General features: G+C 37.3%; 3 protein-coding genes across 3 annotated transcripts; 2 read left to right on the plus strand and 1 right to left on the minus strand.

Annotated features, from left to right (window-relative positions):
- The first annotated feature begins 35 nt into the window (after positions 1 to 35).
- Positions 36 to 1,786, plus strand: LOC106419403 (SNAP25 homologous protein SNAP33). Its single transcript, XM_048742516.1, has 6 exons — positions 36 to 194; positions 429 to 887; positions 962 to 1,055; positions 1,136 to 1,266; positions 1,347 to 1,444; positions 1,543 to 1,786. The coding sequence occupies exons 1-6, from the start codon at positions 51 to 53 to the stop codon at positions 1,640 to 1,642; spliced, it is 1,026 nt and encodes a 341-aa protein (XP_048598473.1). The 5' UTR covers positions 36 to 50; the 3' UTR covers positions 1,643 to 1,786.
- On the minus strand, positions 1,715 to 5,491 carry LOC106419402 (heparanase-like protein 1). Its single transcript, XM_013860182.3, has 10 exons — positions 5,236 to 5,491; positions 4,175 to 4,454; positions 4,060 to 4,096; positions 3,794 to 3,977; positions 3,474 to 3,622; positions 2,990 to 3,226; positions 2,717 to 2,906; positions 2,503 to 2,628; positions 2,319 to 2,418; positions 1,715 to 2,238 (listed from the first exon to the last, which is right to left on the minus strand). Exons 2-10 carry the CDS (start codon positions 4,397 to 4,399, stop codon positions 1,852 to 1,854), a joined length of 1,635 nt encoding a protein of 544 aa, XP_013715636.2. The 5' UTR covers positions 4,400 to 4,454; positions 5,236 to 5,491; the 3' UTR covers positions 1,715 to 1,851.
- Positions 5,492 to 9,229: 3,738 nt separating this feature from the next.
- Positions 9,230 to 11,478, plus strand: LOC125579087 (uncharacterized protein DDB_G0284459-like). The gene is made up of 2 exons (XM_048742518.1): positions 9,230 to 9,492; positions 9,839 to 11,478. The coding sequence occupies exon 2, from the start codon at positions 9,854 to 9,856 to the stop codon at positions 11,348 to 11,350; it is 1,497 nt and encodes a 498-aa protein (XP_048598475.1). The 5' UTR covers positions 9,230 to 9,492; positions 9,839 to 9,853; the 3' UTR covers positions 11,351 to 11,478.
- Positions 11,479 to 12,075: the final 597 nt, after the last annotated feature.

Here is a 12,075-nt window from a genome sequence, read left to right on the forward strand (position 1 = left end):
CTAACTTTAGTACCTTTATTTAATAATGACGTGTTGATTTCCTTCCATCAATGGGACGTTGTTGCTTAGTTGCTCAAGTTTCTCTAACAGTTCTGTTGCGATTCAGAATTTTCAAATTCTTAAGGTTCTTCTTCTTCGTTATCGAACCCCACTCAGCCTTCTTCTTCTTATTCTCTCTCCGCTCGCTCATCCAGGTATGCAGCAACTGCGATTTACTTTCTTTAGCAGTCTCTGATTCTTCTCTCTCTCTTTTCGCTCGTTGCTCCGCCTCGAAAAACTTAGGGTTTATCATCTGATCATACGCTGGTTGTACTGTTAGGATGCGATCTACTTTGATTGATTGACTGACTGATTGATAGCTATAGAGAATTATGATCTGACGTTGATCAAGAGACATTTGTGTATCGTACGTCCTTGCTTTTGATCAGGTTTGGATTACAATGTTTGGGTTGAAGAAGCCTCTGGAGAGACTTTCCAAGCATCATAAGCCTTCTGCTTCTGCCTCCAAGTCGAATCCTTTTGATTTAGATGATGACAATAAAAAGCACACCTTGAAGCCATCCAACAAGATCTCCCCTCAGCCTACTAAGAAGAATCACAGCTTCAACCCTTTTGACGATGATGTTGTTGATGATGAGGTCGAGAAAAGATCTTTCAAGAATCATTTCCGTGATTCAGGAGGCGTGGAGAACCAGACGCTTCAAGAACTCGAGAGCTACGCTGTGTACAAGTCCGAGGAGACCACCAGGACCGTGCAAGGGTGTTTGAAAGTAGCGCAAGGGATAAGATCAGATGCTACCAGGACTTTGGTCATGTTGAATGAGCAGGGAGAGAAAATCACGAGGACTCACCACAAGGCTGTTGACATCGATCATGATCTTAGTCGGGTAAAAAGAGATGAGATTGAGATTTTTTTATAAACTGCGAGAAACTTATTGTATGTTTTGTGTTTTGGTTTCAGGGTGAGAAAATTCTCGGAAGCCTTGGAGGCATTTTCTCAAGGACCTGGAAGCCTAAGAAGACTCGGTCTATAACCGGTCCTGTTATAATTAGAGGTTTGCTTCTTCTTAAGAAATGAATCTCTTTTGCTTTGTTACTTCACCTAACTCCTTCACTTTTTTGTTCTTCTGAGAAGGTGAATCCCCCAAGAGAAGAGTTAACCACTTGGAGACTAGAGAAAAGCTGGGGCTGAACCATCTACCCAAACCACATTCAAGAACCCATGAACCTCTCCCTGAATCAGCTGGTGCTTATCAGAAAATAGAGGTGTGGATCTGTGATCTCAAATGTTCTGTTTTTGTTTGCCAGTATATTTAAGAATCATGGTGTGTCTGCTGTATTAACAGATGGAGAAAGCAAAGCAGGACGATGGGCTTGCCGATTTGAGTGATCTACTCAGTGAACTCAAGAACATGGCTATTGATATGGGAACTGAAATCGAAAGGTTCTCTTTCATATCTCTCAACTCTCTCTATATATACATACATTTCCTCTATGAGTATTCCTCGATGAAACTGATTTATATATATGATAAACCCACAGACAAAACAATGGACTTGATCATCTTCAAGACGATGTAGACGAGCTTAACTTCAGAGTTAAACAATCTAACCAACGAGCTCGCCGTTTACTCCGCAAGTAAAACCAGCCAAAGCACCCTGTCAGCTTCTCTATTCTATGGACTTGTTGCTTTTATTCATGAATCTTATTCTGATCTTAATAAAGTTTGAGACATTTGATTCCAAAAGCTACATGAAGTTTATTATTTTAGATACAATTACCAGAAGAATTACATCTTTTTATGAAAACAATTCCACTTAACAAAGAGAGAGAGAACTCCACATTTTAACATCAAGAACAAGCAGAAGCATCAAAACTAGGCAACACAATGAACGACATGGACAACGACGAGACACAAACCGGAGAGTTCACTCCACGGATAACCGGTTCAAGGCTCGGGATATCTCCGGTTTCTGTCGGTTTCAACGGTTTGCCATTCAAGACCATTGTCTTGCTCCTCAACTCACCGTTCTCTGGTGTTAGATGATACTCTTCTCTGTTCAAGTAACCATCCGAAGCTTTGTTTCCAATCCAAGAAAAAGGTTTCTTCAAAGTATCCAACAATGACTTCTTCTTATGCTTTGATTCCACGTTCAAAGCAACGCTCACACCATTGCTGACACTAACCGTGAAATCTGATTGGTTGCTTAGATTGATCAGAAGTAACGTTACACCCTCCTAAGACCAAAAACAAATCTTATCTTCAAAGAAGTTTCTAACAGGTTAATGTATAGGTCAGGATGAGGTGAAGAACTCACTCTTCCTTTTGAACAATGAGCATAAACCCGTAGCTGAGGTGGTCCATCTGTCTGAACCGAAAGAACACCTTTACCCATTAACCGATGCCATAGAAGTGCACTGTCATACCCAACAGAAAACTCAGTTAAAACTTCAAAGATCAATCAAACTTTCTTGGTTATGGACTCTCTCTCTCTCTCTTACCTATAGTAATCTGGATTTGGAACAAAAGTTCCCTTTTCGAGCAGACCATAAAACCCTCCGACCAAAGTCTGTCTGCAGTACACTTTAGTGTTGTGTTTCGACGACATTCCAAGCTGATCTAGATACCTTAAAAGAATAAGACCAAAAGGAGGTTTCTATTAGATCAAGAAGCCTCTGATTATTTAAAATATTTTTGTTGGTGTTAAGTTTTTACCAGAAGCTGTCTATGAATGTATCAGAGACACGACGGCCACCACTATTGTAAGCTCCACCAGACTCGCCAACCCAAGGAGAAGCCCACGGTCCGTGTTCTTGAATCGTTTTGTTCACGTTCTTGAATGTTTCGGCTATTCTGCTTAAGTAACTAGGATCCAGTATCTTCTTTACCAACTGAGGATCATTCCCTGCAAGACTCAAATATAGGAAGACATCAAATTAATGAGAGAAAGAGAGAGTGATGGTTTTGATTTGAATTACGGAACCAAACCTGAACCAAGATTGTATATATGGTGTGTCACCACGTCGACAACATCTTGACCAGAGATCTCAAGAAGTTTGGTGTACCACTGTTGTTCATAGAATCCTCCAGGAGCGACAAGTAAAGGCTTGGTTAACTTAGAGTCTTTATACATTTTGTCGATTATATCTCTAAGTACAATCACGTCTTTCCCGTAAAGCTCTGCGCTGACACTCGCACCTACTCCGGTTCCACTCAGCTCGTTTCCTAAAACCAAGAACAAGAAATGTCAGAAAAATGCGGACCTAGAGATGGTGACTTTGTAAGGATCAGTGTTCTAAAAATCAGTCTACACGGCAAATCAGACAAACAGAATTAAAAAAAAAAAAATCAGTCTAGACGTTCAAAAACTTGGTGTAATCATTAATCTCATATAAAACGCATAACTACCATCTAGCGATTTCTTGAATATTGGTAAAAACATGTGAAATATTACAGTACAGATAGTGTTTACCAAATTCCCAAGAATCTATAACGTAGCCGTTTGAGACTGTGTAGTTGATGAAATCTTGAGTGTTAACATGATTCCACGCCCCGCCCCATGCATTCCCACGTAGCTTGTGTCTCCCATGCAAAGCGTTTAAACCAAACGTCACTATAGCTCTGTGAGAAGAAGAAAAACGAATTAACTCAAGACACTTCTCTATCAGGGGAATCTCCCAGAAAGGACATGACCATTGTGTCAGAGATCCCCACTTGGAGTGATTGTTAGGACACTGTGGAGCTCCTGGTATTCAAAACAAAATAAAAATAAAGAAAAATAGTGAGGCTTACCCCGATTTGGTTAGGAAACTGTGGAGCTCGTCCCATCGTTTCATATGCAAGCAACCTTTAGAGAATCCAAACAAGCCGCTGTTCATTTTTCTAAATGGATGGCATGGAGTTTGGAGATTTCCTACGTCGTAGATCACTTGATCTTGCAGCGAACCGCCGATTCTTATCCTCAATGGCTTAAAGGCTTAAACATATTTTAAAAAAAAAACTACAAGTTTCAGACATCAAGAACACAAGCAATGGCACGAACACTTTTATCTACAAACCTTGAATAGCTTTAGTAAGAAGGGGACGAGACAAGTCCTGAAAGAAAACATTTAAAAGATTAAACATGTCAATCACAACACTAATCCTTTTCTCTAGTTTTTTTCTTATTATTACCATGTTGATAACTGAAGAGTAACCCCAAGGACAATTGTCATAGTTGCACTTGTCATGTGGCCACCAGTCCAATGTGGCACAGACAAAGTTCTCGTCGGTCTCAGCGATTCGACTAGCTCCTTGGATAACGATCGATGCACGTTTCATGTCTCGAGCCATTGTTCTCTCTGGAACTTGAAGTAGACAACCCAAGAGGAGGAGAAAGATGCAAACTTTGAAGCCCATTGTATTTGTTTTCTTGAGCTTCAGTCTCCAAAGCTTTCAGCTTTTGCTGTTAAATCTAAAACATTAAACAAAACAGAGTGTTGACAACAACAACAAGCAAAAAAACAGAGAGCTAAAACCTCTGCAAAATTGTCAGAACAAGCAAGTGATTACAGATAGAGAAAGAGACAGAGGCTTGCATGTGATATGGAAAAGGAATAAACACCTTTTCTTCTAGATTTTAGGTTCTATGAACTAGGGAGTTGAATGTAATTAACCATTGAAGAAGAATTTTTCTTTTAAGAAAAAAAAAGAACTTTTACTTTTCCTGACAACATCAAGAGGAAGGAAAGGCTAATATCTATACAATTACCAGAACAAGAAAGTGTTACAGAGACAAGAGTGGCGTGTGAAAATGATTCTAAAGCGTAACAAAAACAAGTAACTTCAAATGCAATAAGGTTGACCACTTAATTATGTAAATTAATGAGGGAAATTAATGTTTTTCAACGACACATGGACATGGTCATAACTAAGCAGTTACATGAGTCTACGGTAATTAAAAAAGGAAAGCAAACGTCTATTGAATTTTTGGGATTTAATTGATTCGAATTGGTTAATAACTTAAAAAGGAAATGAAGAAACCAAAGAAAAGAATAAACTAAAAAATGGAAATGAGTCAAAAGTGTTTGCGGTCACTCGATGATGATAAGCAGACGATTCAAATTCTCAAGTAATTATAATAAAATCTCTAAAGAAACATTTGTGAGAAGGATCTGAAATCTCAGAAATGATATATCAGAGATCATAATAGATTGAGAAAAAAAAAAGAAAAAAAGAAAGAAAAATGAACTGACCTTAGAATCCAGCTTCAATGGAGAAGAAACTCCAAGTCTCAACTCTGAAGGGGAAAACGGCTGAGACGTTTTTGATATATAAGTTGAATATGATGTTGTGATAGTTCTGTCTTGATGACACTTTGGATCAAAATCTGGGGTGATGTACAAAAGGGTTAGGTGATCTTTGCAATCTGTCGGCTTCTCTCTATTTTTCACTTGCTAGAGATTATGTTCCTTTTTCTAATTTTTGGAATTTATTTATTTATTTTTATATAATATTCTTAGGGTTGGTGCAACTTGATGAATCAAACCTTCTCTTGAAACCTGAGCTTTCTACCACTTTTATTCGTTAATAATTGGTCTTGTTAACGGAAAACAGTTCAAAGCATCACTTTGAAAACAAGTAAAACCGAAATTGGTGGAGAAAATAATAATATACTGAATCGAAGTTCTACTTTAGTTGCTATACATATAAGTATTCTTTTCTCTTCTAGCTTTGCTTTTCCCTTTTTTTTACCTCTGAAGTTTAGACTAATTACACAATGATATTTATATTGCATTTATCAAAATGATCATAGTATCCACTTAAGCACATCTAGATTTGTATCCAAACTATCTATTTATTTATTTATTTATTTAAATACACTTCAAATAAATTAAACAATCATCCATAAAAGTCACTTTACAAAATACTTTAGATTTTTCTAAGCACAAGTTGTACAGACAATAATATCTAGAGAATAATGCAAACATGCTAAATCTGAAAAGAATATTTTCTCTCTGCTTACATGATGTTTAAGAAATCCAGATTATATATAATAAACACATTTGAAAATAAATAGCACCATTAAATATAAAAAACTGCATGTATGAACATCTCCAGTAATTACTAAATTTGGTGTTTAAATTACACCAAATTTGATGTTTATCCCTAGATTATATACCAAAAATAATTTTATGTATTATTTAGTTTTTAATAATTTTAATTTTATCATTTATAATTAATAAATAATTATTTTATCACACTTAGATATTATATTTGTTAAATTTTTGTAGTTTTATCATTTATAATTTTTTTTACAATATGATAAAAAAGATAATACTTATTTAGTGATTTATTAATTGAAATAAAAAATTAAGTATATACAAAAATAGTTAAAGAATAAATAATACAGTATATTTATATTTAGTTATAAATTTAAACTAATTAACAATAATAATTTAACTATATTAAATAAAATATAATAAATATATATTTTAAACATTTGGTATGATTGTGTTAATTTTAGAAATAGAATTACATCAAAATATGTTTTTTTTTTCCATCTATTAATATTATATAAAGGACAAAAACCCAATCTAAAAACAACATAAAGCCCAAAAGGGCAAACATAAGGACAAACAAAAAACATGGGCCATCAGCCCAATCGTCCACTCAAAGTGGACCAAACAACCAGGCCCAACCGAACACCCAACATGGGCCTTATTACTAACCAGTCCAAAACACTGGGGCTAACCACACCGTAATCTATTGGGCCCTAAGCCCATCATCGTACTCCAGAAGGCGCCTCTCTTCCCATGTGGTGCGTGAAACGGGACACGTGCTGAAATCCTCACTGCGAGGGACACGCGTCACCAGGCCGCCACGTTTTGACCGAATCACCATCAGAGGGGCACGTGTTCTACAACCGAAGCCCCACCCCTTCACCGGCATGCAACCTTCTTTGCCGCACTAGTCGGAGATCCGCCAGAAGACTACAACAGCTTCCGCCGGATTCAAAACAAAGCGCGATTCAACTCCACCGTGGAGCCCAAAACCGATGAAACTATAGATCTCGAAAAAACTCGATCTACGATTAGAAGAACATCAATCATCTTCGATCGATCCAAAATCAACAGATTTTCAGATCGAGAGTCGATTGGACAGAGGAAGACCAAAAGCGTAGATCGAGAACTTGATTCCGGATTAAACCGGAGAAGAAGCCGGCGAAGGAACGGTGCTACCAGAGCCACCGCTTTCCCGGAGACGAAAGCCGGCGAAACCGTTGTGTCAAAACCACCGTTTCCCGGAAGACAAAAGCTGGCGATAGCAGTGTAAGAAGGATCACCGCTTTCCAGAATCAAACTTACTGACCGGAGATGAGAATGATAGAAGCTCCGGCGAAAGTTTTCTCTCAATCCTTCCTCTGTATCGAATTTAGAGAGAGAACAGAGCGAAAGGAGAGAGAAACTTATTCTCTTTTTTTACATCAAAATATGTTTAGGTTTCTTGTTTGGAAATGGCCTAAATAAAAATGAAAAAGTGGTATGAGAAATAACAATTACTAATGGTAAGTGGAAAGTGGTTCGAGTCGGTCCATCTGCAACGAATCACAGTCAGTATTGGCACGTGTCATGCTTGAAACAGAAGCAAGTAGTTGAAACCCATGTTCGAAATTTCGCTAGGTGCAACGCGTGCGGTTGACCTGGGCCTAGCGCCGAATCAATTAAGCGGAGATTAGACGGGGATTAATCGGCGCCTAGTTTTGACACTATTATACATTTAAAGTTATCTATTACCAACATATAGCGTGTGGTGTGGTGGTTGAGAACGTTTTGTAAGACCGTGAAGTCGCCGGTTCGAACACATGTAACGCATTTGTCATTTTTTTTAGACTTTGCTTTTTTAAATGATAATTACATTATTGCCACTGTCTCTTTCCCCAATCTTTCTGCAACCCTAGTCGTGTTTCTTCTCCAGTTACAGATTGTCCTTCATTTTTTTTTTTAGTTTTCTTGATGTTTACAGCCTAAATTAGTCAATTAATTTCGATTTTGAAGATCTGGGGTCAATATTATTAGATTCAAACAGTTTGGAATAGAGATTTTGTGCGCTGATTTCTTCAGTTCTACATTGAACTCGGAGAAACGTCGCGTCACCGCCTGGCCACGCCGATCAGACCCTTTTCGCTACGGTGGCCACGCGAGCAGCGCCTGTCCGGCCGAGAACTCGGTTAACGCGGCGCGTTTTCGAACACGGGTTGAAACAGATCTATGATCTCTCCCTTTCTTTTTCTCTTTCTAAAAATCTATCTTTGCCAAACCAATTCAAACTTCTTTTTAACTCAAATAAATTTAATTAAAATGCATAAATTCCTTTATTTTAACATCAATCTTCTTCATATACTCTATTCCATTTTTGGTAATTGTGGTAAGTTCCTAGTGTACCATAGTGTCAGTGATATAGTCTATTCTTTGCATTAACCTATAATGCAACTAGCTTTATCCTATTCTTTTAAATCCAAAATATATTTTTTCTACTAACACATGCTTTACGGACCACGCAATGTTGAAAAGTCTTTGTGAACAATTTGGTAAGCTACTTTATATTCGTGACACACCAATTATTCAAGTCTGTCACCTTTCTAGAATCAGCAAACATAAATTGAATTTTTTGGGCCTCAGATATAATACAGGCCCGGCCTTTCTCAGAATTTGGGCTTTTTAGAAAGCCTATTTTTGATCTATGATTGTTGTTGATGGTGAAACCGTGAAAGACTGTAATAGATACGGCTGAGATGGCTTAATCATTTGATTACGAAAAATGTGTTTAATCCCGGTTACGATTTGGCCTGTTAGTAGCATACAAAAACCAAACAGATTTGATATTATTTCACAACATGTTTAGTAGAATTTAGGTATATACTGTGTACTTCACTTGCGCATGATATTTTCTGTTCAATTATTTTTGGACTATATTGTATTGTTTGGCACAAATTATTAAGAAATGATTTAGATCATCTCTGTGTTTTTTTGGGAGTCAGCATCTAGATCTTATCTTTTTCAATATATAATCAAAAGAAGCCAAAGTCGGTCCATCGCGGCAAGCATCATCCTTTACAAAAATACAAAAAGACGTTTCATATCACCGATCTGTCATAGCCACATTAATTTAAGAATATCTTATGGTTATATTATTTTACCTTATTAATACGGACTATTAAACAATTGCATTAAACATATTAAACAAAGTGTTAATTGCATTAAACATACCAAAATCAAAAAAAAAAATGTCAAAAGATTCTCTCCTTCCCTCTCTTTCTTGACCGTCCAATTTCTGTGTGTATTTTTTTTCTTCCTAAAAAAATCAAATCTAACTTTCTCGTTTTTTTATTGTTCCTCTGAACTTCTCAGATCATTCTTCATTCATCTTCTTAGCAACTCTCAAAAACTATAAAACTTCCAGGTTTCATTAGTTTATGTTATTCAGTTTGAATCGTCTTGAGAGATCTAAAGGTAACAACAACTTTCTACTTTAGTATCTGTTACAGTTGACTTCAGTTTATTAGGACTCTGTTACTGTGTTCAAATCATTACCATAACTGTGATCGTAAACTAGTGCTTTAGCTTTTAACTAAGTCTTAATCTCTGTTAAGAGTTAGAGATTCCTTCATCTAATGGAACCAAAAGATTCAATCATGGTAGACTTTTCATCCTCAAAATATGTTTATTCGATTTGATCCGAACAGTTTAGCATCGAGACACACTGATCTATCATATGTTTTAGTAATAAAAAAAATTTGTTGAATTTGATGATCACTGGATCCATCAGTAATGTTAAATATTGATCTGGTCTATGCAGTTCTGATAGACTGCAATGGCTGAAGAGAATGTTTCTCAAGTTAAAGAGATGATGATACCAGATGAGCATTGTTGTTTCGATGATGATGCTGAGATCATTCAAGAAACCTCTGTTGGTGAAACAATGCCACCTATAATGGTTGAGGATGTTCTTCTTAGTCCTCCTCATCCTCCAGCTGCAGTGTCCAATGGTATTGTGAATCCGAGACGGCACTCGACTGGAGCGTTAGGTAAAGCTCAGGCTCAGACGCGTTACCGTGGGAACCAAACCAGCTCGACTCATGATCTATGCAAACACGGGAAGAGGCGTGAGGAAGATTTGGTGGTCAAACCGTGGAAGTTGGTTAAGAAAAAGGATGTTGAAGGTGAGACTTTGAGTTCGGTGAGGAAGTCGTTGCAGGTTGCAAAGAGAGATGCTAGTGAGGTTGTCAAATCTTGTGATGGGTTACAACGCGCTAAGAGAAGTGAAACAAAGAGTAGTGTTACTCAGAGTGATTCACCTGCTGCTTGTGTAAGAACGGTCAAGAAGACAACAGTTGATGTTAAGAAGGTTTCAAGGATCAGCGAAAGCAAGAGTTCTAAAGAGGATCTTGTGAAGAGCCTCAAGAAGAAAGAGACTGATGAGCCGGTTAAATGTGATGATGTAATAGAGAAGAAGGCTCCAAGGATCAGCGAGAACAAGAATTCTAAAGAGGATCTTGTGAAGAGTCTGAAGAAGAAAGAGAAGATTGATGAGACGGTTAGATGTGATGATGTATCGGAGAAGACTTTATACGTTGTTGAATCGAGTATTGAGGAGAAGAAGGTGACAAAGAAGAAGAAGATCATCACAAGTGTTAAGAGTGAGATTCAGCAATCTTCTGTGAAGAAGATTTTAAGACAAAGAACTCCTACACTTATACCGTCTTTGTCACCATCCTCTGAGGAGGTTAAAGAACCAAGGGTTACTAAGTCAGATCCTAGGCCAATAAGAAAGATTACTTCAAGGTCCAAGACTAGTCTCTCTGAGAAGAAAGAGAGTGCTTCTGCAACTCTTGTGACTAAGCCAAAGAGGATTGGTTTAAAGGTCACTCCTCCTCCTCCTCCAACGAGGCCGGTGAGTTTCAGGAAAGGGAAAGTTCTTGAACCGAAACAAGAAGATTCTACTCCCACATCGATTAAGTTCAAGAAGAGAGTTGTTCAAGAACCAAAGCTCAGAAGCGACGGGAACAAGAAGAAGAAGAGCCTGAAAAAAGATGTTGGGAAGGTGAGTAGTTATAATAACAGCGGTGAAGGTAAAAGAGAGAAAGTTGTTTTGAGGCATAGGAAAGTGGAAGCGAAGAAGAAGCTGCAGACGCTTTTCAATAATGTGATTGAAGAGACTGTGAATAAGCTTGAAGAAGTGAGGAAGAGTAAAGTTAAAGCACTGGTTGGTGCTTTTGAAACTGTAATCTCTCTTCAAGATAATGATATGACATCTCAGAAGAAGAAGGTACAAAGCAAATCCACATCTTCACAAGTCGCTGAAGGCTAGTCCCTTGAGCTTGATTTGGTGAAGAAAGTGATATAACTTGTGAATGTGAGATACAGTGGGAAGAATGGTTTGTTTTTTTATGAATCCTGTCATGTAAAATTTTCAATGAAGTCATCTGTTTTGTAGTATCTGATTTCTTCTTTGAAGATTTGTGTATTGCAAAATAAAGACTTTCTTGAGAGAGCCTTTAATGCATCACTAAGAGGTGTAAAGTTCTCAAATGACATTTTGAAGAGTTTGATATGCCAAAGGCCCAAAGCAAAGGTGTTTGTATCTCTCTGTGACCAAATTATCAGGCTTGCTTGGATTGAAAGCTTTGTTACTCGGCAGTTTCTTGACAATGAAGCAAAGTGGTCCCTTGTCTTCAACTTTGATGAGAGAATCATCATTTCTACTGGTTTGAAAGATTCAGAACCGATTTTTTTTTTTGGTTTTTAACTTTTAATTGACTTAAAAATACTAGAATTAATTTCTCCAAATATTAAATTCTCAACAAATTAATTTCACAGTGGGGGCTGACGCTAAAATTGAACGTAGGAATGGGCCTCATACTACAACATGGGCCTTACACAGATAGCGCGTGAGTGTTGTCTCCTCAAGTTTGACATGCGCGCGCACATAAACTAAAACTTGGATGACGTTTTATTTCAGTTACACTCTTTTTTCTATGAACTTCTTTTTCTATTAATTAATTTAGTTCCATTGATAAAAGTGTATACTAAGCA

This window comes from Brassica napus, chromosome A10, assembly GCF_020379485.1.
Source record: "Brassica napus cultivar Da-Ae chromosome A10, Da-Ae, whole genome shotgun sequence".
NCBI classification, from domain to species: Eukaryota; Viridiplantae; Streptophyta; class Magnoliopsida; order Brassicales; family Brassicaceae; genus Brassica; species Brassica napus.